Source organism: Puma concolor, chromosome E2, assembly GCF_028749965.1.
Source record: "Puma concolor isolate L17-30 chromosome E2, mPumCon1.1.hap2, whole genome shotgun sequence".
NCBI lineage: Eukaryota > Metazoa > Chordata > Mammalia > Carnivora > Felidae > Puma > Puma concolor.
Window position 1 is genome coordinate 44,492,362 of NC_141681.1, and position 25,670 is coordinate 44,518,031.

The following is a 25,670-nucleotide window of genomic DNA, read 5'->3' on the forward strand; positions in this document are numbered from 1 at the left end:
CAGGCACAGAGGTGCACTCCTGATGTCGTCCTTGGAGCACCTGGATCCAACTCTGCCTGAAGCCAAGTACATTTGAGTGCACCGATAAGATCCACCTCCTCTGTTGGTGTTCTGTTTAAGTCCGTTTGCAATTGGGGTTCTGACACTTGCCGCAGACTCAACACTAATAAACCGACCCCTCAGTGGAAGAACTTATGTATACTTGCCTCACATCTAACGTGTGTTTGATTTGGGGGAAAATTAAGGAGGCTGGAGACACCATTAACAATGGCAGCTAACCTTATGGAGCGCTTATTATGCACCAGGTGCCCTTTAAACGCCACATGTATCTCAATGTTCCCATGAGGAGGCTACCAAAATTGCCCCCAGGTTTCAGATGTGGCGCAGACGGCTTAGGCAGCCACCTCCGGGTTACGCAACAGGCAAGAAGCATCGGTGGGAAAGGAATGTCAACCCCTTCCTGACAGCAGCGACTGGGAGGACTCCCCAAGAGTGGGAGAGGGAAAGGTTGTATCCTGATTGCACTGGTCCAGGCTAGTTGACCTCTTCTAAGTGCCCCTGTATGGCTGTTTTCATCGTTATCACGATAATGTTATGAATAACGTGCCTCACTCGGCCCTGGACCCTCCCAGGTAAGCTGATTCTATCTGTCCCACGCCAAGACCAGCGGCGCTAAAGCAGCTCCCCGGGCCCTGTGTCTTCTCTGTCATCAACCCCTGGTTTCTTCCACCGGTGCCTGTGGGCTGTTCCAGCTGCTCTCAAAATATATTCCGTGTGTGGGCTGATGAACCCCTTGCTTCATGGTTTGTAAGGAACATCAGTCCAGGGAAATGCTGAGCTCTCCAGGTCTGTTTTTTCTTAGCGTGGTCGCATCTGACCCACCAGGGGTTGTGGTGGTTGTTGTTGTTTTTAAGTTTATTTGTTTATTTTGAGAGAGACAGAGAGACCGTGAGCAGGGGAGGGGCAGAGAGAGAGAGAGGAAGAGAGAGAATCCCACGCAAGCTCCATGCTCAATGCAGATCTCGTTTTGAGGCTCAGTCTCGTGACTGTGAGATCATGACCTGAGCCGAAATCAAGAATCAGAGGCCTGGGGCGCCTGAGTGGCTCAGTTGGTTAAGTGTCTGACTCTTGATTTCAGGTCAGGTCATGATCTCACGGTGTTCGTGAGTTCCAGCCCCGCGTCAGTCTCTGCTGATGGTGCAGAGCCTGCTTGGGACTCTCTCTCTCTCTCCCTCACTCTCTCGCTCTCTCTGACCGTCCCCAACTTGCACTGTCTCTGTCTCTCTCAAAAATAAATAAATAAACTTAAAAAAAAAAAAAAAAAGAGTCAGAGGCTTAACTGACTGAGCCACCCAGCCACCCCCAGAAGTTGACTTTTAAACCCAGTCTATGGGGTGCCTGGGTGGCTTAGTTGGCTAAGCATTTAAGTCTCAGACTTGGCTCAGGTCATGATCTCATAGTTTGTGGGTTCGAGCCCCATGTAGGGTTCTGTGCTGACAGCTCAGAGCCTGGAGCTGCTTCAGATTTTGTGTCTCCCTCTCTTTCTCAAAAATAAGCACTAAAAAAATTTAAAAAAAACAACAGTCTTCATTAACAAAAGGCACTTCCGGAAGGGGCGGAGTCTTCTTCTGTGCCCCTCAGCTGTGTGCAATCTGTATCCTAAGCCTAGTTGCCAGGATCTGATGGGAGAAAGTGTGAAAGAGGTCATTTACAAGAACATCTCCCTTGCACCGGGGTAGTAGCCTTGTGTGACTCGTGCTTAGGATAAAACCCAAACGCCCCGCCCTGCTGCAGGCCCTGCCTGGCCTGGGGGCCCGCACCCGCGGCCCCGTATCCGTGGCTCCCGCCCTGCTTCCACTTGCTCTGCACTCCAGCTTCAGGCTCGGACTCACCTTCTCTCTCGGCACAAGGCTTTTGCACATGCTATGCCTTCTCCCTGAAACACTCTTCCCTGCATTCTTTATCTAGTTGAATCCTCACATCCTTCAAGTTTCTGCTCAAATTTCATGTCCCCAGAAAAGCCTTCTTGGAGCCCCTATATGATACGCTCTCGTGAATTCCTGTACTTTTCCTTCACAGCATTTACATGTTTATATGTGTGTGTGGTTATTTCAGTAAACTGTTCACTCCCTTTGAGAACATAAGCTCGGAGCACCTGGGTGGTTCAGTGAGTTGAGCATCTGAATGACTCTTTTTTTTTTTTTTTTTCAACGTTTATTTATTTTTGGGACAGAGAGAGACAGAGCATGAACGGGGGAGGGGCAGAGAGAGAGGGAGACACAGAATTGGAAACAGGCTCCAGGCTCTGAGCCATCAGCCCAGAGCCCGACGCGGGGCTCGAACTCACGGACCGCGAGATCGTGACCTGGCTGAAGTCGGACGCTTAACCGACTGCGCCACCCAGGCGCCCCCATCTGACTGACTCTTGATTTCAGCTTAGGTCATGATCCCAGGGTCGTGGGATTGAGCCCCACATTGGGCCCTGCACTGAGCATGGAGACTGCTTAAGATTCTCCCTCTCTCTCTCTCTCTCCCCCCACCCCTCATCTAGCCCCTCCCCCGCTCATGGTCTCTCTCTCTCTCTCTCTCTCTCTCTCACTCTCGCTCTCTAAAATAAAAAAAAGAAGAACGTAAGCTCCGTCCATGCGGGGAACTGACCAGTAGTGTGCTCACAAATGTTTAACGAGCAGCTATATAGGGTGTTCACCTTAAAAGTCAATTATTTTGCCAGCAAAATTGGATTTCTTTGGGAATGGCATAGATTGCAATTTGGAACGTGCAAACAATGGCAGAACCATAGGCAAGTCCAGAGAACAAAGGAGAGGAGTATTATTTTATGGAGAAAAAGGAGGAAGTCGGGAGCTGTTGTTCTGAATGGAAGTCCATCGGAGAAAAGCAAGAGTGATGGTGGTTTCTCATTGGCTGAGCTTCCGAGCGGTCCATGTTTTAGGGCCTTTAGTTGATCATTCTTTCCTGTTGGGGGTTCTTCCTTGGGGTCTGTAGGAATTGACAATTCTTCCTGCAATCGACATAGAGCAGTACGGCCCCCTTCCAGCCTCCCACTGGACTTCAGTAAGGTTTCCTTTTATTGATTTCCAAAGGGGTAAGGTGTGTGTGTAGGGGGGCACTGATGATAGCTTTTGATGACTGGTGTGGCCTGTCTCAAGCCACCCGTGTGATTTCAACCAAAATTCCTGAAAATTTTAACGATTCCTGCCAACTTGTATCAACCAGCTCCAGCACGCCACTGCAGCTGAAACCCCAGCACCCAGCACACGTTTGTTGAATGAGTGAGTGAATGAATGAATGAATGAATGAATTTAATCCCACAGAAATAGCTTCCCCTATTTGTACCTATCCATGGCACATTCTCATCTGTCCACTGTAGATTTTTTAAAAAGGAAAACTGTGATGTTTTTATCAAGCAAAGTGTATTCAGCATAAAGGAATATTCTTTGGGTACAACCTTCCCATTTTTTCCTGGTGTTAAAACATCCTTTCTTGCACGTAATTAAAGCTCTGCAGACTGTGAGTAGTGACTCATTAGTGGTTCATGAGATCAATTTAGAAGGTCATGACAAGCATTTTTAAAATGAAATTGAGTAGAAGAGAAAAGAAATTCCAAAGTATCAGAATTTGTCTTGGGCTATTAGGAAGTATTGTTTTGGGAAACTTCCGTTGGGAGCATATGTTCATCCTGACTTGTGATGTAAAGTGACTTTTTAGAGTCAAGAAAGTTTGAAAGCCACTGGGATTGAGAGCAATACTTTTAAAAAAAAAATTGGTAAACTTTATTTTTAAAGCAATTTTAGGTTTGCAGCAAAATTGGGTGAAAAGTACAGAGATTTCCCATAAAACTCCTATGCCTACAGCCCATGCAGGCACAGCCTCCTTCCTGTTATTAACACCTCCCGCCAGAGTGGTCCATTTGTTACGATCAAACCCACAATGACACATCATCACCCAAAGTACATAGTTAACATTACAATTCACTCTTGGTTGTGTACATTCTATGGGTTTGGTCAAATGTATGACACGCCAATCATTGTCTTATCCTACAGAGTAGTTTGACTGCCCTAAAAATCCCCTGTTTCTGCCATTTCTTTTTATTTTTTTATTTAAAAAAAATTTTTTTTAACGTTTATTTATTTTTGAGACAGAGAGAGACAGAGCATGAACGGGGGAGGGGCAGAGAGAGAGGGAGACACAGAATCGGAAGCAGGCTGCAGGCTCTGAGCCATCAGCCCAGAGCCCGACGCGGGGCTCGAGCCCACAGACCGCGAGATCGTGACCTGAGCTGAAGTCGGACGCCCAACCGACTGAGCCACCCAGGCGCCCCTGCCATTTCTTTTTAGTGCTGCTCGATGTTTCATTGTCTGGATGGATATACCACAGTTTACTGATCCATTCACCTGCTTAACAACATCTTAGTCTTTCCCAAGTTTGGCTAATTGCAAATAGAGCTGTGATGAACATTGGCTGCGGGTGTTTGTGTGGACCCAAGTTTTGACCTCCTTGGGTTAATCACCAAGAAGTGCTCTTCCTGGGTCACGTGGTAAGAGTAGGTTTAGATTTGTTAGAAACTGAAAAACTGTCTTCCAAAGTGGCTGGACCATTTTGCACTCCCGCCAGCAATGAGTGAGAGTTCCTGGTGCTCCACATCCTCGCCAGTATTTAGTGATGTCAGTGTTTTGGATTTTGGCCATTCTGATAGGTATGTAGTGGCATCTTGTTTGGATTTACATTTCCCTGCTGACACATAATGGTACACATGTTTTTATATGCTTATTTGCCAGCTGTATATTTTCTTTGCAGAAGTGTCTGTTCAGATCTTTTGCCCATTTTTTTTTAATCAGAGCAGTGCTTTTAATTTACTAGTTTTGTTTTATTTTCCATGTCCTTACTTGTAAAATTTTTCAAAAACAAGAACACTATATCAATCTATCTATATCTATCTATCTATCGATAGATTGATATATATATCAATATCAGACTTCATATTTTTGTGGCACATTTTACCAGTGTCTAAAGAAAAAAAAACCCACCAAAGTCTAAACAAAACAAAACAAAACCACCCAGCTTTCCCGAGACCCTGTCTCCCATCCCCCAGTGACCTAAAGGGTTAAGCCCACTGAGCTCTGAGAGATGATAGAGATAGATATAGATAACAGGTTGATAGATGAGAGAGAGAGAGAGAGAGAGAGAGAGGAGAGAGAGGAAGGTGTCTGGCTTGGGGGCCAGGGAACTTCCTGTTCTAGGCTACCCCCTCCCACTCTTCCCCAGTGCCCCTAGTTATAAGTGTTCATCCCAGAGTTGTGGGACCCTTTTTAGTCTAGCTGCCCCCACCTGGTGACAGCATGAGCAGGGCAGGGAGCATCATAGGGCTGACGCTTGCTGTTCCCATCCATCCTACATGCAGGGGACGGCCCTTAGCTGGCCCTTAGGAGCTAAGGTAAGGGTTGGAGGAGGGTTGGAGGTGAAGCTTGACCCAGGCCACTGGCAGTCACGTGTCCTGCCAAGAAATCCCTCTAGATTGTAGCTGGCTGAACAAATGACCTTGTGAATCAGTTTTCCATCTGCTGCCCGGAGCCCTGCACTAGACACTTTTATCTGCGTGAGTTCATTACGTCTGCACCCCTGCTGTGTGAGCTGCGCCAGCACGCGCATCCCTGATGGCGAGGAGTGATGGGGGGGGGGGTGGAGAAGCGTGGAGGTACTACGGTGAGCCTCAGTTTTCAGAGAACAAGGTCACACAGCCAGGAAGCCACCGTCACGGCTGGAATCTGAGCACTGGGGAGTCACGTACAGGTAACCGCCGTGCCAGCCCTCTCCCAGAGATTTCACGACAGCCCTAAGGTGCTAATGATAGTCCTATAGTGGCTGACCCTTAGGGGGCACCTGTATGAGCCAAGCTGCATGCGCTCCGAGTGCCTCAGACAGGTTGTCTTCAGAGGACGTGCCTACTGTTACGCCCGCTTTACCGAAGAGGAAATTGAGGCACAGAGAAGGCACAATCACCTGGAAAAGAGCAGACAGGGAGTGCAGCTGAACCTTGAGCCCTCTGAGCACCTAGCCTGTGCCAGGGTGTGTGCTGGGCACTGGGGTGACAGCTGTGACCACAGCAGCCCCACCAACATGAAAGCCTCAGGGAAAAGGAAGTAAAGCAGGTCCCGTGACTGGGAAGGAGCTGTGGGGCAGGGGGCTGGTCCCTCAGTTGGGGTGGTCAGGGAGGGCTGCTCGGAGGAGGGGACCTGGCTGAGACCTGAGGGCTAAGAAGGAGCCAGCCTCGCAAAGTTCTTGGGGAAGGGTGTCTCAGGCAGAGGGAACAGCAAGCACAAACAAACGTCTCGAGACGGGAACAAAAATTTGGTGTGTTTGAGGAACAGAAAAAAAGGAAGTGAGAATGAGAAGGGAGAGCAGGAGGGAAGGGTGGGAGGGTGGGGAGGGGAGGGGCAGGGAGAGGGAGAGGAAAACAAGCTTTGGACAGGGGGAGGGTTTCTGGGTGGCCCCAGCAGCCTCAGAAGGGGAGGGAGGGCTGTGGGACGTGGTCTCCAAGGTAGGGTTCACTGTCACCCTCTCCTCCTGGCTCTTGAGGAGTGCATACACCTCTCCTCCTTCCCCACTCAGGCTGTCTGCCCTGTCCTCTTCCCCTGCAGTATCTACAGTCTGACCCCAGCTCCCCCGTTGCTACAGAGCTCATGGCTTCCTTCTGAGCGGGAAGTCAGGGCTCTTGTATATAGTTCCTGCCTGTAGGCATTCATTCATTAATTCATTTATCCACTCACCCATAAAGTGTTGATTTGTCTCAGGTCTTTTGCTTTTGCAGGTCCCTGTGCCTGGCACATTGTCTTGTATTCCTCAGGGCTCTGCTTCCCATGGTGCCTCTTCCAAGATGCCTTCCCTGACTACCCCCAGCTAATTTAGCCTGTTATACCCTGTTAGCAACTGTACTGCTCTTCATGATAAAACAGGATAGGCTGGTGCTCCCAGGGGCTCTCTCTATACGTAAGAGATATATTAGCCCAATGGGCATTCATTTCCCTTCTCGTTTTCTTTTGGGAACCATCCTTTCCTTCTCTTTGTGCAATTTGTTGATGTCAGCCCCATTCCCCAGCTCCACAAATGAGCACATCACCCAGGGAAAGCCAATGAGAGACGGCTGCAGGACTTTTGCTGGAACTACTGGAACGCTGAGTTTTGTGCTGCCGTGGTTGCTTACCTGGTAGGCTGGCAGGCTGGCACTGCCGGGGGAGGAGAGGGCCTGCCTGAAAATGAAATCAATACCGAGGGAAGAAAAGGTGAAAGAAGGAGAGATGTACAGTCCTGAGATTGTTGGAGCACCTGGATCCAGCCATACCTGAAATCCAAACTCCCTCCCACTGGACTCTTTCACTGTAAGTGAAAGAATCAGTAAGTTCCCTTGGTGCTTAAGTTAGTTTGGGTTTCCGTAGCCTCCAAGATAACAAAGCCTCAAAGATATTCAGGCAGCCAAGCTTAGGTACTTTCCCCTTGAGGGATGTGGGCAGGTGTTTCCCTTGCTCAGAAGTCACGTCCCCTCTAGAGGCTCCTTTTCTACAAGGCCTGAATGTTTGGGGTTCGCTCCACCTGAGGCAAAAAAGCAGAAGCAAAGTGCGAGGCCAGAGGTGGGGTGCCTACAGAAACAGCCATGCAACCAGCATCAGGAAGTGGGGATCTGCATTATTACTGTGCTAACCCATTTCCCTGCTTCTTGGTAGGCTGAGCCCTGATTGTCTTAGCTTGTTTATTAGCTCTGTCCATGTGTTTCGGGGAGGTGTCTAAGGCAGTCATAGTTCCCCAGTTTCCCGGTCAGTGACTGGTTCTGGAAGGAGCCGTGACTCACTCCTAGACAAGAACATGTGAGGGTAAGTCTGCTGGGAAGTAGTTAGGGGAGATTTCTGGAGGAAAATGGTTTTGCTCTTAAAAAGTAATGCAAGGGAGGGGCGCCTGGGTGGCGCAGTCGGTTAAGCGTCCGACTTCAGCCAGGTCACGATCTCGCGGTCCGTGAGTTCGAGCCCCGCGTCAGGCTCTGGGCTGATGGCTCAGAGCCTGGAGCCTGTTTCCGATTCTGTGTCTCCCTCTCTCTCTGCCCCTCCCCCGTTCATGCTCTGTCTCTCTCTGTCCCAAAAATAAATAAACGTTGAAAAAAAAAATTAAAAAAAAAAAAAAAAAGTAATGCAAGGGAAAGACGCTTCCCTTTTCTGCCTCCCACAGAAAGTACGGCGGCATGGGGCGACACCAACTGATGGTGGGATTTCGTTTTCTCGAACTCTTAGTCTAAAGCAGAATCACAACAGAGATTGTGTTTGGTTTTGCCCTCCAACCACGTGGGAGAAAAAGGGGGGGGGCGGTGCTAATAACACTCCCCTGGTTTAACAACAACAAAAAAACACCTCACAAATATTTAGCCTTTTCAAAATCTACATGCCCACTTAAGTATTATTCCCAGGGCAATAAGTTATTAAGTAAGACAAATCAGAATTACAGATTTTGGAAGGTTGGAGCTGCCTTTCACAAGATGTAGCAATCTCTGAAGTCTGTATGGCCTACGAAAAGTATTTGCAAGGGGAGTTTTACGTTGCCGAGGAGTGTCTGATTTCTGCAGCTGCAAAGAAAGATCATTTTTCTGCTTCTCTTTCTGCAATTTCTTTCACCAGCACTTTGAAGAGCCTATAATCCTCAAAGCCAAGAGCAGGATTTACACTAAGTCCCAAGAGCAAACCCGGAGAGGCTAAACACTTAAAATGTAGGGGGGAGACGGGCAGAGTAGGATTTTAGCAAAAGGAAGTATAAGGCTGTTGTGTTCTGCTTCTAGAGGAAACTAGGGCTGGCACTGTGGCAGCTATGTTGCCACCTTAAGGGAAGACACTGCCCACGTGCCGAGGAATCTTCGTCCGACACCGTTGAACGTGAACACCGTTCACAAGAACACCGTTCAACGGGTGGGCTGACCCCTGTACAACCTCCCTACCTTGGTGAGATTAGCTGTTTGGGAAAATAATAAAGGCCTTTAGTTTTCAAGGTATTTGGAATCTCTTGTTCCCTTACCTGCAGCCAGCAGCGGCCTACGTGATACACCCAGTGTGCGTGGTGCACACGGGATGGCATGGGGACGTCAACAGTATGGCCCGTTCGGTGCCCAGAGCACTGCCCTCACCAGACACGGTCCTGGCTGTCAGCGTGAGAGCCCCCCCATTCCCTCCCGGCCCAGTCACTGCTGGCATCATAGTGTTGATTATGCTTTCCATATTCTTCAGAGGGGAACAGTCGTTATGTTTTAAACTCTAGCCACCAACCCATAAAGTTTGGTGAAGGTCACTCCCAGAACGTACGCGTCATCGACCCTGATAGTTTGACAATGAAGGTAAAAAAATATCAGAGCCATGACTGCCTTTGGGGGTGGGGTGGGGATGACCCAAGCAGGTAACTTTGTGGGGTGATGGAACTGTCCTTTGTGTCAATAGGGGTTGGTATGACCCGTCTATGTGCCAGTCAAAACCCAGTAACCTGTGTTGAAGATTTGCGCATTTCATTGTATGCAAATTTCACCTCACAAAAGAACCGTGGGGAGCCTGGGTGGGGTGGCTCAGTGGGTTAAGCAGCTGACTTCAGCTCAGGTCATGATCTGAGCCAGTTGGAGCCCTTCGTTGGGCTCTGGGCTGACAGCTCAGAACCTGGAGCCTACTTTACATTCTGTGTCTCCCTCTCTCTGCCCCTCCCCTGCTCATGCTCTGTCTCTCTTTCTCTCCCAAAAATAAATAAATATTAAAAAAAATTTTTTTTAAAAGAACCGTAAGGATTGAATTCTAATTAGTGATATGGACGCTGAGATATTTAGAAGTTAAAAGTGCAGATGTCTGCTTGAAAATACTTCACTTTAACTCATTTAAAAATCCAGCAAAGAAATCATGTGGTTGAATAAATAGAGGATGGACAGATAGGTATGTGATAAAGCACATGTAGAAAATTGTTAACAAGGGGCGCCTGGGTGGCTCAGTCAGTTAAGCGTCCGATTTCGGCTCAGGTCACGATCTCACGGTTTGTGGGTTGGAGCCCCATGTCGGGATCTGTGCTGACAGCTCGGAGCCTGGAGCCTGCTTCGGATTCTCTCTCTACCTCTCCCCCACTCGTGTTCTGTCCCTCTCTCTCTCTCAAAAATAAATAACATTAAAAAAATTTTTTTTAACGTTAACAAGTGTAGAATCCAGATGATAGGTGCATGGGAGTCATGGTAAAATTCATTCACCTTCTCTGTAGGTTTGAAAATTCTCATAATTCAGTGTTGGGGGGGGGGCAAGGAAAGCCTATGGAGAGTCAGGAAATTGAGTCCACTGCTGTGGAAGATGCTCAAATCAATGGTGGCTCGGGGCATCTGGGTGGCCCGTCCGTCAAGAGTCCCATTCTTGTTACTGGCTCAGGTCATGATCCTGCCGTTCTGTGTCAGACTCTTGATTTCAGCTCAGGTCATGATCTCAGGGTTCCTGAGATAGAGTCCCACAGCGGCTCTCAGCTGACAAGTGCGGGGCCTGCTTGGGATTCTCTCTCGTCCTCTCGCTCTGCCCCTGCCCCACCTTAAAATAAAGAAATAAACATTTAAAAAAATAAAGTCGGCTCAAATCGGGCAGAAGCCTGGATCTTTCTTGGTGACGGCGCCCTTCTCTCCTGCTGGGGGGCCAGCCGAGGGTGTTGTCCTCAGTGTCTCACAGTCGCCAGGTCCAGGGAGGAAAGGCAGGAAGGGGAAATGGAGATCTGTCTGTGGTTGGGACTTACAAAGCTAACAGAGAAACCAAAAGGGATGACAATTATAATAACGACAACGGCCAGCATACCCCCTTACGGGAGGTGCGGCCCTCTTCCAAGGGCGTTACAGGGTTCATCCCTGTGACCCTCACGACCTTGTGAGGTAGGTACCTGCTGTTGTTCTCATTTCCGGATGTGGAAGCTGAGGCCCAGGGACGTTGAGCCGAGTCATTATGTCAGGAAGGACACGGCATGAAACGAATCCTCATCCCCCAGGGCAGGAAGTCAATGGCTTTTGCGGGTGACACTGATGAATCAAAACCCAGAGGCATAAACATCTTAAGAGATGGGGAGATGGTGACGGAAGGGTGACAGGCCGCGGTGACTACTGCTTGTGTCTGGAGGGAGGAAGTGGTGGAGGGTGGGTGAGGGAGGGGGTGGCAGGCACGGAGGCCACAGATGCTATGTCAGGAAATGATCAGTGGGTTGCACATTCCAACTTGGTCTCAGGTCATGATCTCACGGCTCGTGAGTTCGAGCCCCGCGTCGGGCTCTGCGCTGACAGCTCGGAGCCTGGAGCCTGCTTCGGATTCTGTGTCTCCCTCTCTCTGTGCCCCTCCCCTGCTTGCGCTCTGTCTCTCTCTCTCTCTCTCTCTCTCAAATATAAACATTAAGTAAATAAATAAATATTTTACAAATTAAAAAAAAAAGGAAATGAGGCCCGAAGGCGTGAATCTGGGAGCCGGGAAGGTTCTGCGCGTGAGCTCCCCAGTGTCTGCCCGGCTCATTCCCGTGAGCATCCACACCCACTGTTGGCATCCGGGATGGGGGTCAGCAAAATCAGCACCGATGAGCAAGGCCGGTGGAGCCGGACAGCCTGCCTGCAGGGAAGACCCTGGCTGGACCCACCAGACGAGAAGCGGCCCACAGGGGCACAGCCACAGGGGCCTCTCCCAGCATCAGGCCAGTTCTGCAAAAACCACCATTGAAGACAGCAGCACCAGCTGCCGCCACCAACATTCGGAAGCACATTTCTAGCCAGGCGCTGCTCTAAGTGTTACAGGGCTGAGAACGGATTCCAAACTCGGGTTCGGCTGCTCGCCGCTCTAAAGCCAGTACTCGAGACACAAGTGACGGTGGGAAGGCAAGGTTGCTTTATTCAGGAAGCGGGCAACCCGGGAAGATGGTGGACTGATGTCTCAAAACCACCTGCCCTGTCCAGGGGGAGCCGGAGGGTTTTAACGTGGAAGGCACAGGAAGAGGGCAGGGGCTTGCGTGCGGGAGAAGCTGGCGGCCAGGCCATTCGTCGGAGGTCCACGCGGCCCTGAACAGACTCGGCATCAGGGACGGCTGTTTTCAAATGTGGTCATGCCTTCTCTTCTGGGGAGGTGTGGGCCTTCACTTCCCAAGGCCAGCGGTCTGCAAATCTCGAGGAAAGTCCTTAGTTCTTCTACAGAACAAGGGACTTAGGTCCGCAAGCCAGGGGCTCGTGGACTTGAAGCAGGTTATCTCTTAAGACCTGCTGGAGCGCTGTTACGTAAGCATTACACATGCATTAACTCACTCGATCCGGCGACAGGGACAGGGAGGGGACCGGAGGCACAGGGCGGATCCCGTGAAAGGCCGTGGCACCCGGGATCCCCCATGGGAACCTGCGGCCACGAAGGGTCACTGCAGCGTAACGTTAGTCAAACATCAGCTTGCCCGAACGTGGACAGTTACGTGGCTCACTTCCAGTGCCCTCGGCTTGAATCTCAGCCTCAGGAGCCACATCGGCGCACAAGTGCAGAGCGAGCCACCGTGGAGGAGCCACCGGGCATGCGCCTGCATCGGTAAAATGGCAATAGTAGGAGCACTTTGCAGAGAGTCCACTGAGGCCGGCGAGCTCCTCGTGTGGGGAGCTCAGGGCCCCGCTGGCCCTCTCTAAGGCCAGTTAGCGTTAGCGCTGTGATTCTTGCCTTGATAGAAGGTCAGCGAAGGAAGAAGGAAGGAGGGGAAGAAGGCAGGAAAGAGACGAGAGAAGAGCACATCTTCACATTGAAGGGGAAAGAAGGCAGTGAGGAGGGAGGGGTGGGATGAGGGACAGAAGAAGAAACGTAAAGCGGGTGGAATGTTCCTGAAGGTTCCCACGAACAGCTAAGCTTTGTCCTCAGTGGGGTAGGTGGGTCCCGACCACACAGCCGAGCAGGTTTTCTGAGCAGGTTAAGAGTCTTCCTGGATCCATTTCCAGCTCTGCCATGTCCCAGCTGAGGCGACGAGCAAGTGACCTTCTCTCTCTGCGCCTCAGTTTCCCCGTGCCAGCAGGTTGGGAACCCGAGGAGCCCATGTAGCCAAGCATGCTTGCTGTCTTCGTTAAGGGGCGGGCGGTGACGCCCGGATTCTGCTCATGAGATGTCATTACATTCACCCAGTTCTCAGTCGGCTGACAAATCAAAACCATATAAATAGCCACGTTCGGTTTCTCATAAATGCATTAAAAAATGACTTGGCGTGACTGTTTTGCAGAGATCTAACGGGTGTCAAGGTCACGGGCTCAGAAGGAACTGCAGCTGCCCGGTGGCACCAGGTGTCGTCCCTCTCAGCCCATGCCCTCCTTGGCACAGGCTCACGCCGCCACTCCGGGCCCTGGCAAGCCCTGCCCGGTGACTCAGGCCCGGCCACTGCCCGTTTGCCAGGACTCAGCCCTCTGGCCCAGCCTGCATTAGGTCAGTCTGTTCACAAGTGGGTTCCGGGAAGGCTGTGCCAGGCCGTGGGTGGAGGGGAGAGCAGGGAGACACAGACACGGTGAGGGGAAAGACTGGGCTGTCCTGGGGCCCCCCCTCCACCTCCCTTCCTAAAGTTCTCGGAGGCTGACCTCACCCCTGGCTCAGAAGAGGGACGCTGGGGACAGCAGACACAGCTTCTGGACTGCACTGTCTGGATTCAGTTCCTCGCTGCCCCACACGTGACCTCAGGCTTATTCACCCTATCAGTGCCTCACCTTCCCCATCTGCAAAATGGACATAATAGCAGTGCTACCCCATAGGGTTGCTGGAAGGTTTAAATGGTTCAATGGATATTATTACCGTTATGTCCTGATGCTCCCAACAATGTCAGGCACAGAGTATCTTCTCTGAATAAGGCTTGTTATTATGACTCCTTTTCTGTGAAGTAGTTAAGAGCAAGGAGTCTGGAGCAGCCTCGTTGGGTTCAGCTCCCGGCCTGGCCACTCATTACCTGTGAACCCTTAGACATGGATCTTAATCTCTGTGCCTCAGTTCCCTCATCTGTAAACTGGAGATGATGATAACCTCATGGGGTGTGAGGACTAAATAAGTTACCACCTGCCAAGTGCTTAGAACAGTGCCTGGCACACAGTGAGCACTCTGCCGTTGTTTCTGTCGCGTCGTGAGAGGTATGCTCTCCTTCCACTGCGCTGTAATCCTGGAGCTGCCCTCATCTCTTGGGAAGCATCTGCCTGAGGATTAAGGCAATGCAGAAAAAAGGGGAGTGAAGACAACGTGGGAGGACACTGTTTGAGCACCTGGATCCAACTGTGCCTGAAGCAGAACTACTCTTGGACTTCTCCACTCCAAGAGCCAATACACTCCTTCTGAGCTTGAACCACTTGGCCTGGATCTCTGGTACTTGCAGCCAAAGGTGTTCTGACTGATACAGAAGGCTATTGGAGGCTCAAACAACACAGAGGGGAAACACATGGGGTGGTGGGGAAGCTAAGGAAAGGAACACGAGTGATACAGCTAGGAAGAGTTAGTTTCCTCCTCCTGGGTCAGAAGCCCAGCCGTGTTCCTTGCTGCCTACGTAAAGCGATTACAGAAAGGATGCAGCCCATCACTCCTCCCTGTATGCATTCTGCCAGTGTGACTTTGCTCCTCTTCCCATCAAAAGATGGAGTCTATTTTCTCACGCTTACAATCTGGGCTGACCTTGTAACGTGCCGCGGCCAGTAAAACACAGAGAAAGGGATGCTGTGCTACTTCTAAGCTTAGCCTGTGCAGCTTCTGCTTGCTTTCTTGCAGCCTTGCCATGACCTCGTGAACATGTCCAGGCTAGCCTGCTGCGGGTAGGAGGCCGAAGGCTCCCCAGCCAACTGCCACCCAGCCCCCTGAAGCAGAGCCATCTAGCTTCCGGGAGACCAGAAGAACTACCCAGCTGAGCCCAGCCTGTTACCGACCTACAGAATGGAGAGGTAAAGAAATAATCGCATCAAACCACTGCATTTTAAATGGTTTCTCCTGCAGCAGTAGATAACAGGTCTTGTTTAATCCAGTCTCGCCCAGGGGTCTTCCCCAAGCCTAACCTTCAAGGCACATGGATGGCAAGCCAAGGCCACTCTGCCCAAGTCCCTGGTCAAATGCTACCTCTGAGCTTGGGCCTCAAAAGGCCCTGCAGCTTCTTTTTTTTTTTTTTTTTTTTAATTTTTTTTTTTCAACGTTTATTTATTTTTGGGACAGAGAGAGACAGAGCATGAACGGGGGAGGGGCAGAGAGAGAGGAAGACACAGAATCGGAAACAGGCTCCAGGCTCCGAGCCATCAGCCCAGAGCCTGACGCGGGGCTCGAACTCACGGACCGCGAGATCGTGACCTGGCTGAAGTCGGACGCTTAACCGACTGCGCCACCCAGGCGCCCCAAGGCCCTGCAGCTTCTGTCTACTTTCTTGGACCCTTCCCACCGCCTTGTGGACAAGCCTGGCTCTCTGCCTGCTGGAGGATGAGACCACGTGGAGAGCCCAGCTGCCCCAGCCCACTGCCGGCACCTGCTCCAGCCGGGACGGCCGACTCCTGCACACGTAAGGCACCTCAGCCAAGACTGGAGGGCCCACCCCAGGCCGCTGTCGATCAGAGAAGCACGAATAATCCCAGCTGAGACCCGAACTACCCAGCTGGTCGCTAGACTTGTCAGCAATCATAGACTCTTACTATTTTAAATCCCTGATTTGGGAGGATGTTTTTATTTTGCAGCCGTAATTGATACACTAAGTGTGTATCCATAGGCAAGTAGATTTACCCTTCTAGCCCTCAGTTTCCTCCTGTGGGAAAAACAAATCACTTGGGATGGTCGTGAGGATGCTGTGCGCTCATGATCCTAAAGCTTTTGGCACAGTGCCTGGCAGAGACTAAGCACTCAGCTAAGGGAAGTTGTTTTTTTTTTTTTTAAATTTTTTTTTTTTTCAACATTTATTTATTTTTGGGTCAGAGAGACAGAGCATGAACGGGGGAGGGGCAGAGAGAGAGGGAGACACAGAATCGGAAACAGGCTCCAGGCTCTGAGCCATCAGCCCAGAGCCTGACGCGGGGCTCGAACTCACGGACCGCGAGATCGTGACCTGAGCCGAGGTCGGCTGCTTAACTGACCGAGCCACCCAGGCGCCCCAAGCCTTTTGTCCTTTAATGTCACCAATGCAGAGATATTGGAGGTAGGGCTGAAAACCCTTGAGAAGGTGGTCTAACACCTAGCACCCCAAGGCCTTCCTGTCCAGGAAAGGTAGCCACACAGTACTCAGAACAAGTTTTGAACGGAGACCTAGGTTCTGATCCAATCGCTGCCATTTTCCTCCCACGTGTCATTGAGCAACCAATGCAACCATTCTGAGCTTCCATTTCATCCCTGTAAAATAGCGATAATTATACTGACCTCCTAGGATTATGGCTCATTGATTTCTTCCTTCAGTCAATTGACACTCTTGCTATGTTCCAGCTGTTTCAGGAGATACAGCGGGGAAACAACAAAAAATATCCCTGACCTCATGGAGCTCTCAGTTCAGTGGGCAAAGAAAAATATTAGCCCAACGGCGACAAAAGCAAGTGAAAAATCACAGAAGTGAAAAGTGTTTTGGAAGGAGAGTGTGTCAGTCAGGATAGGCTGCTCATGCTGTGGTAACAAACATCCCCCAAGCCTTACGGCTTATAATAACAAAAGTTTATTTCTAACTTATGTGCCATGTGTATTGTGGGTCAGCTGGAACTCTGCTCATACCTCGACCCAGGCTGGCAGAACACCCTCCATCACAAGGGCTATGGGTTCTGCACAGAGGAAAGAGGAATCCAGAGTATTTTGCTCTGGAATCTGGAATCTGGAATCTGGAATCTGGAAAGAGAAATTCCAGAGTATTTTGCTCTGGAATTAAGTGCTAGCTTAGAAGTGACTTGGATTACTTCTGCCATGATCTCATGGTTCGTGGGTTCGAGCCCCACGTCGGGCTCTGTACTGACAGCTTGGAGTCCGGAGCCTGCTTCAATTCTCTGTCTCCCTCTCTCTCTCTGCCCCTCCCCTGCTCATGCTCTGTCTCTCTCTCAAAAGCAAACATTAAAAAAGAAATTCTTGTTAAAAAGAAAGTATCAGCAAGGAGCTAGGAGGTCTGAATAACTAGATGGAAATTTGAGAACCAAAAAATACTTTAGCCAAAGGAAAAGGCTCACTGGACGGACTGAAGAATCCAGCAGAGAGGACACAGGGAGGTGACAGCAAACTTGATCAACAGACGTTCTCTGACCTGAAGAGAAGATGGGGGGGGGGGGGCGGTGGGGAATCAACAGTCTCAGGGACCCGTGGGACAGCAGCAGGTCTAACATCCATGTCCCAGGAGACAAGAGGGGAACATGTGGCTGAGAAAATACTTGCCGAATCTAATCTGGGGACGCAGAAGTGAGGGAGAGCAAGGCCCGAGAGGGGCTCATCTGATGAACGGGCATGGATGGGCCGGTTGCCGCTGTGCCCACCTGAAGGTCGGTGTCACTGAAGAGCCTGAGGGAAGGTGTTGGATGCGCCCCAGACCTGTGGCTCCCACCGCCATCCCTCTTGGGTAAGGATTGCTCCCGGGGGCACCAGCTGCCCAGCTGCTGGCCTGGCTCCTGAGGGGAGGCAACTGTCTGCGTCACCGCTGAAGCTGCAGGGGACCTCAGGGGGACTGGGGGTTATGGGGGGGGGGGCGTTTGTTGCCTACTGCTGCGTAACAAATGGCAGTACACTAAGTGGCTTAAAACCACACACGTGCATGATAGCCCGGTGTCCAGGGGTCAGGAGTCCGGATGCAGCTCCCTGGGGTCCTCTGCTCAGTCCAAGTGTCGGTCAGGCTGTGTTCTCATCTGGATGCTCGACAGAACCTGCCTCCCGCCTTACTCAAATTGTTGGCAGAGTTTATTTCCTGGGGACCATGTGACTGAGGCCCGGGCTGTCACCTCAGGTCCTAAAGACTACTTGTGGCTCCTAGAGGCCGCTCATGGTTCACACCAAGCAGGCTTCTGCGTCATGGCTGCTGACCTCACCCGGCCAGCAAGCCTCTCTCTGCATCCGGGAGGCTAAGACAGAGTCTCATACAATGTACCCTCATCCAGGGGTGACATTCTGACCCCTTAACAGTAAGAATATGAATGTGGTTAGAAGCAAGTCACCGGTGCCATCCACACTGGACAGGAAGGGGAACCCCACAAAGCATGGACACCAGGAGGTGAAAATCACTGGGGTCACCTTAGTGTCTGCCTGCCGCCGGGGGACACGGACTGCCTTGGCTGTGGATTGTGGTCCTCAGGCCTGGGGGCAGCCTGTGCTTGGGTCTGGCTGTTCCACCCCCGGCTACCGCGACATGTGCCGCCGCGGGTGCAGGAAACCGGGGCTTCTGGGGAGCTGGTCGGAGGGCCCCAAGGTCTTCCTTCACTCTCCCGTTACTGGCCCCATCTCAAGTTTGCTGTGTGACCTCAGGCAGGGTGCTTGAGCCCTCTGTGCCTTGATGTCTTCAACTACAAAATGAGGTTTGGAGGCACCTGGGTGGCTCCGTCGGTTAAGCGTCCGACTTCGGCTCAGGTCATGCTCTCACGGTTCGTGGGTTCAAGCCCCGCGTGGGGCTCTGTGCTGACAGCTCGGGGCCTGGAGCCTGCCTCGGATTCTGGGTCTCCCTCTCTCTCTGCCCCTCCCCCGCTCGAACTCGGTCTCTCTCTGTCTCTCAAAAATAAATAAACGTTAAAAAACTATTTCAAAACAAGGTTCGGAGGAACCCCAGCCTCATGGGTGGCTGTGAGGACATAAAGTTCATGAAGGGTGTGAGTTCTGATCATGCCAGGAAGTTCACAAATATTTGCCATTGCTGTCATCATTATTCTCTGCCTCCGTTTCCCAACGGACCCTGTTTAGTTCTCCACGAATGTCCTCCCGATTCTGCAGGAACCTTTGTGTCTGTGGGCACCGTGTGAAGCCTTAAGTGTTTTGGCAACAGTGTCTGGTAAGCGAGGAGTGAGCTCTGCCCTCTGCTCAGGGGCAGAAGCTCTGTTCTGGAAGTTTCAGATCTGTCCAGTGGGATATCAGGGCAACGAGTTTTACGAGGCATTAATATTTTATTTCTCACTCTTGCACTCTGCGGAACAGTGTATATAATTCTGGGAACAACTAGGCTTGGTGACTCCCGTGGGTCAGCTGGGCCAGGCCTGGCGCCTTGTCCTGGTAGAATGGGTCTGTCTCTCCTTCTTGGGGCTCTCTCTCCACTGCAAGAACCAGGAGGGGTGACACACGTCCGGCGGCCCGGGGCTACGACCCTGGGAACACCCTCTGCCTCGGACAGATATGGCTAAGCCTGAAAGCCCTCAGCACATCTGAGGGAGTGCGGGGCAAGGACGACCAAGGAAAGGCAGAGCCCAGTGCGGATCTGCAGGTCGGGGTGTGACCCCCGCCCCCCGCTACCCCCTCCCATCCTGTCTCAGCCCTTGTCCTCGGGGGAATGCAGTAAGCTGCCTAAGGTGGCTACACTTTACCAACTCCCAGAGACTCGCCCTGAAAATGGTGAGTTCCATCTCTCCCGTCCTCCCTGTGAAGAACACAAGACTTGAGCCAGGCAACCTGAGCTCAAACTGGAGCGCCCCCACCCCCCACCTTCCAATTACTGGACAGTAGTTGCCTCCGTTTCCTCATCTGCGGGATGGGGATTGCTAAGGGGTTAACCGAGCAGGACCTGGAACAGGGAAGAGCTCATCAGCCTTCGCTGCGGACATGGGCCTGTTCTGCACCTGCGGGCACCGCCTCTGCCGCCCCCCACCCCCCCAGAAGTGCCTTGGGAAGGACAGTTAAAGTGATGGAGACACAGGAGGCCAAGTGTCCTGGGCACAGAGGGCTTGCTTCATTTCACCAGCAGCACCTGGTCACTGCTTTTGCCCTGGGAAGGGTGGAAGATCTTGAGCAGCACCCCCAGCAGGCCCAGGACCGTGCCCAGCAGCAGCAGCAACTTGAGCCCCTTGAGGATGGAGCTGGCCTTCCCCTCCTGGGTCTTCCCTTTCCCCCGGTGTGGCCCACCTTCCTCTTCCCTGAGAGTCTCCGCCGTGCCTGGAAAGGGCACGGGGTTGAACCGGGCTATGAGCTCCTGCTGCACGAAGCACTTGTAAATGGCCGGCTGGAAGACCCGCAGTTGCTTGCCACCGTTGGAAGGTTCCAGAATGGTGTCCAAGTCCTGGCTGGAGAGCTGGCTCTGCCAGGTCAGGGGGATGTTGTCGGCTTCCCAGAGGATGGGCCTGCAAAGGAGGACAAGGTCAGCTGCTGTGGCCCTGGGGGGTACCTGGGGGACTGGTGTCTGAGAGGAGATGGGGACAGCGGCGCCCTCCTCCCTGGGGAACAGCGCACAGGGCATGCCCTCCAAGAGTGCTACAGAGCAGGGGAAAGGTGGGGACGGGTGTCGGGGAGCTCAGAGCCCCACCCCCACTCAATCTGCGACAGGAAAATGCCTCTAGCTCTTCAAGCCTCCCATTGCTCATCTGAAAACCGGGGGGTGTGACTATACCTGCCTCTGAGGGTTACTTAGAGGAATCAGCAAGAACGCACCCCCCCACGCCCCCCGCCACTTTCCTGGCCGGGCCTCATTTTCCCCACTCTGTCTCTCACTTAGGCTGCCCCAGCCACATTGGCCTCCTAGGTGGTCCTCCAGCATGCACCTTCCTGCCTCAGGGCCATTGCCCTGGCTGTTCCCTCTGCCTCGAGGGCTGTGCCTCGGCACACAGGGCTGGCTCCCTCATCTCCTTTCAGTGCTGGCAACTTCTCAGCCCGTCGTGACCGAGGAACAGAAAGGAGACCCAACAGACGGCATTGACAGGGCCGGTCATCATGCAAGCAAAAACGAACACCCACTAGAGGGTGGGGCTTTGCGTCTGGACAGGCATTTGCCCCTTAGACATCACAACGAGCCCGAGAGGCCGGGCCCACCAAGACCTCTGCACTGAGTTGGATCGTGTCCTCCCCAAATTCGTGTTCTAAACCTCAGGACGTGACCTTCTTTGGAAATTGGGGTGTTGCAGATGTAATTAGTGAAGACGAGGTCAGACTGGAGTAAATCCCTGGACCCTAAATGCAATACAACCTGGGTCCTTTTGAGAAAGGGAGAAGAGGGGCACCTGGGTGACTCAGTGGGGTAAGCGTCCGACTTTGGCTCAGGTCATGACCTTGCAGTTCATGAGTTCGAGCCCCGCGTTGGGCTCTCTGCCGACTGACAGCCTGGAGCCTGCTTCGGATTCTGCGTCCCCCTCTCTCTCTGTCTCTCCCCCACTCACGCTCTGTCTTTCTCTCTCAAAAATAAACATTAAATAAATTTTAAAAAAAGAAAGGGAAAAGAGACACAGACCCAAACACACAGGGAAAATGCCGAATGATGACAGGGACAGATGGGGGGGGGCAGGGGGATGCAGCTACGAGCCAAGGAAGGCCAAGGATTGCCTGCCACTCCCAGGAGCTAGGCAGAGGCAGGACAGATTCCACCCAGCATCTCACAGGGCGCGTGGCCCTGGTGACGCCTTGGCTTTGGACTTCTGGCCTCCAGAACTGCAAGAGAATACATTTACATTGTTGTAAGCCACCCAGTGTGTGGTACCGTGTTGTGACAGCCTTAGGAAATGAATGCAACCCGCATTCTACAGACGGGGAGACTGAGGCCCAGAGGGACACCACAGGCCCAAAGTCGCACAGCTGGAAAAGCGGCAGAGCTGGGATTGGAGCCCAGGTCTGGATGAATCCAGAGTCCGAGATGTAAACCTCACAGGAAATGCCACTCTACTCGGCTCCCTTGAGACCCGGCAACTCCTAAAGCCTCTGGGGACCTCCCTTGATTCTTATCTCAGGTCCCCAGTGACTGGCAGCCAGGGACTCCTTGTCTGGCAAGCGGCGTGGAGTGGGTGGCCCAGTCCAGGTAAGAGGAGAGGCTCGTGTGCCCTTTCCTGCACTTCTGAACTGGGTGGCGGGGGAGGGTTATAGGGAGTAGCTGTCACCTTTATACTTAAAGGAGGAGGGAAAAAGGAGGAAGGGACACCATGGAGAGAGGGTGAGAAGGAGAAGAGGTCAGAGGTCACAGCTGGAACAAGGGAAAGCAAACCAGATGGAGGTGGCGGGTTCACACTGACAGAGCCTGTGGCTACAGAGGCCCCAAGGGGTTGCTGGGGCCCCCACCTTGCAAGGGAGGGGCCATCCCTGGCACGCGGGGCTGGAGGCCACGGGGACTCTGCAGCCAAGCTTGCAGGATTTAGGGCCATGGTGTATTTCACCCCCCCCCCCCCCCCCAGGCAAGGACTGTGCCTTCTGAGAGCTGCAGCTTCTTCATCTGTAAATGGCCCCCCTGGGGCCCACGGCTCTGGCTCTGGGGCTGGGATGCAGCCTGTGGCCAAAGTGCAGGGCTGTGAGTGGTTGTAATTCTTCTCACCGGGGTCAGGGTCATCAGTGCGGGTGGCTTAGGGAAGACAGGCCAAGGGGAGATTTCCCAGGGGCTCCAGGCAGGAATACAAGAACATGAGTGTGCGTTCTGCGAGGCAGACCCTGATGAGTACCCTCCCGGGGCAGCCTCCTCTCTTCGGGGCTCTCTGATCCTCCCCAATGAGCAGAGGTCTCAGGGTCCCACAGCGTTCTGAGCTTCCCCCGGCATAGCCTCATTACTCACGTGCGCTTCTCCCATCCCAGCCCTGACCACCCCGGGCTGTCCACCCCCCACCCCCACCCCCACTCCCAGGCTGGGGGCTTCCACAGGGGTGTCTGATGAGCGCCACATCCACGGCATGGCCGACCACAGGAGCGGCCACAGAATCGGCCAAGCCCTCCCGAAGGGTCAGCGGTCCTGTTCTACCTGTGTGACTCAATTGTGTGTGGGGGCCAGGGGGCTCTTACCAAAGGCACATCTGATGAGGCCAGCAGAGAGCAATCTGACCATGTGGGCCCCCTCCCCTCTGCAGGAATTCATCATGAAGGCTCCCAGCCTGGGGGACCCTGGCTAGGAGCCAAGGGCAGGGCTGGTGCCTGTCTCCATCACCTGTAGACAGATCCCAGGGGGCAGGTGAGCCACACGGATCCTGACTCCTCAGTGATCTCAAAGTTGTCAAAGGGGACGTAATCCGACGTCAGTGCCGTGCACGGGACATGGCAGGCGTCCACCTGCATCTCGGGCCGCATGCGGCTGGACCACACCTTCCTACCTCCCAGATACAGCCAGCAGGGCATGGGTTCCTGCAGGGGCTCCTCGATGTAGCAGTACCCCAGGCGTTTCCGCTCGCCCAGCCCCCCACAGCGGTTACAGTCCTGCCAGGGCTCCCAGCGGGTGAAGACGATCCCTTTGCCACCCAGACTCAGGCTCTCGTTCCGCAGGGGCTTCTGACCCAGTCCCTTGTGTGTTATGTGCAGGGTGCTGACATCCTGGAAGTCAATCTCATACTGTACCACTTGGAGGCCGTCCTTGTCCTGGCAGTGGTAGAAACCTGACTGGGAGGGCAACGGACTCCGAATGAGAACGCCGCTGTCAGGTATGATTTCTATGTTGGAAGCACTGGAGAGTGTGTGGGACCAGCTGGTCCCATCTTGCAGGAAGAAGTACCACTGTGACCCAGAAGAGTTGCAGGGCAAGAAGACGTCATTGTCCGAGAGGAGGGCTCTTTGGCATTGCTTCTCGTTGGGACAGCTGAAGGAGACATAGAACCCTGGCAAGGGGACAGCAAAGTTGAGCAGCAGCCACAGGGTGGTTAGCATGGTGGACTGGGACTGTGGCGGTGGGCAGGGCACCACGCTGGCCATTGTGAAGTCACCCATGAAACCCAGGCCGGCCCTGGGCAGCAGGCTGAATTGTAGCTCACCTCATGGGTATGTGAGGTCACAATCCCCATTTGACTGGTGACAGTTTAACAACTCTATCTAATATCTATTCCAAGCCCTCCACTCTGCTGGGATAGGAGGAAACTTAATTTGTCTATTCAGGATTTTCTCTACCATTCCCTGCTCTGGCATTAACGTGTCACATGTGAACGTTCAACACATTTTTCCTGAACACCTACTATGTTCTGTACACATTTCTTAGTGCAGGGGGTGGAGAGGTGAATAAATTCTGTCCGGTTACCATTCTTATTTCCTACCCCTCTCCCCCAGCCTCTCCTCCCCAGACACGCTGGCCTCCCTGCCACCTTCTGAAAACATCAGGCAAGCAAAGGGCTCCTGCCCCAGGACCTTTGCATGTGCTGGTCCCAGACTCTTGCCACAGATATCTGCATGATTCAACTCATCTTAAACAAGCAAATATTTTTCTCAGTGGTCCCCTTTCCAAACCCTTTCCTAAACTCCTTCTCAGTACTGAAATTAAAAACAATTATTGTGCAGGCTTCATATGCCATTGCTCACTCATTTCACAAGTTTCCTGAATGCCTACCATGTGCCTTATTCTAATCACAGCCCCAAACAGGTTAGACAAAGCCTCTTCCCTCTTGGACTTACCTTCTAGTGGAACAGACAGATAATAAACAAATATATAATACACAATACCAGATACAGTAGAGTCTCCTTATTCATGGCGGTTCTGTTCTATAAAGTTGCTGAATTAGCAAATACTGAATATTGTAGGAAACATACAGACTTAAGCAAGGTCCTATGAGCCTTTGGTCATAACATTTTCTGTCAACTGCTCAACGTATAACTTTGTTATATGTATATTTTTGTTTAAAGGCCTCTTAGTTAATATATATTGTTAATTAACAATGAACTTGTACACAACAGCACTATTAACTCATGCCTGAACAATGCTTCTCTAACACACGTGTTTTCTTGACAAGACATGTCACAGCCTTCTCGTGCTTAGGGACACTGGCTAACATGTCAGCACTGCCTGGGAGCCATTTTAAATAGTGAAATCATCAACAAAAAGTACAAAAATGCAACAACAACAAAAAAAGTGGCACTAAGCAGACCATGAAAAGGATACTTGTTAATAGTATGATAACTGAAACCAGAAGGCAGTGTCTCCCTGTTCAACCTCAGCTGGGAATGTGCATTAAGTGATTCGACTGTTTCACTCCTCTTTGCATGTCCACAAATGACTTTGGAACCACTGTGGGGGTTGACCTGGGGCTACAAATAAATTTTAGCGAGCAGGTGAATTCACAGTTATGGAACCCTCAGATGATGAGGACTAATAATCACTAAAGATAAGAGTAAAACCACTTTACAAGAGTAAAGTGGTTCCAAAGACTTTGGAACCACTGTGGGGGTTGACCTGGGGCTACAAATAAATTTTAGCGAGCAGGTGAATTCACAGTTACGGAACCCTCAGATGATGAGGACTAATAATCACTAAAGATAAGAGTAAAGCAGGGGATCGCTTCTCGGCCTTTTGGCTGAGATCAAGTGAAGAGTAAAGCAGGGAAATGGGCATAGAAAGTGAAGAGATGGACGTGAGCATGAGCTCAGGGAGGTTGGTCAGGCCTGTCTGAACACTCACCGAGGAGGTGAAGTTGCACAAACACCTGAATAAATTGACATAAAGGGCCATGTGGATATCTGGAGGAAGAATATTCCCAAGAGATAGCTAGACCCTGACATGGCTGCCATATTTAAAGGGTGTAGAGGCCAGAGCGGCTAAGGAGTAGTGGACAAGGTGGAGAGTGGTGAGTGGGTGAGGTCAAAGTTCCATCCAAGTCTCTGCTA

At 51.9% G+C, this 25,670-nt stretch overlaps 1 protein-coding gene and 2 long non-coding RNA genes across 3 annotated transcripts; 2 read left to right on the top strand and 1 right to left on the bottom strand.

The window, feature by feature from the left end:
- The first annotated feature begins 6,450 nt into the window (after window positions 1-6,450).
- On the top strand, window positions 6,451-9,804 carry LOC147573537 (uncharacterized). The gene is made up of 3 exons (XR_015245156.1): window positions 6,451-7,883; window positions 8,834-9,382; window positions 9,483-9,804. It is a non-coding gene; the product is annotated as an uncharacterized LOC147573537 (long non-coding RNA).
- A 7,875-nt stretch (window positions 9,805-17,679) lies between these two features.
- Window positions 17,680-24,514, top strand: LOC147573538 (uncharacterized). Its single transcript, XR_015245171.1, has 2 exons — window positions 17,680-18,975; window positions 23,388-24,514. It is a non-coding gene; the product is annotated as an uncharacterized LOC147573538 (long non-coding RNA).
- LOC112851029 (protein FAM187B-like) lies at window positions 19,842-23,789 on the bottom strand. Its single transcript, XM_025914553.2, has 2 exons — window positions 23,020-23,789; window positions 19,842-20,251 (listed from the first exon to the last, which is right to left on the bottom strand). The coding sequence occupies exons 1-2, from the start codon at window positions 23,787-23,789 to the stop codon at window positions 19,864-19,866; spliced, it is 1,158 nt and encodes a 385-aa protein (XP_025770338.2). The 3' UTR covers window positions 19,842-19,863.
- Window positions 24,515-25,670: the final 1,156 nt, after the last annotated feature.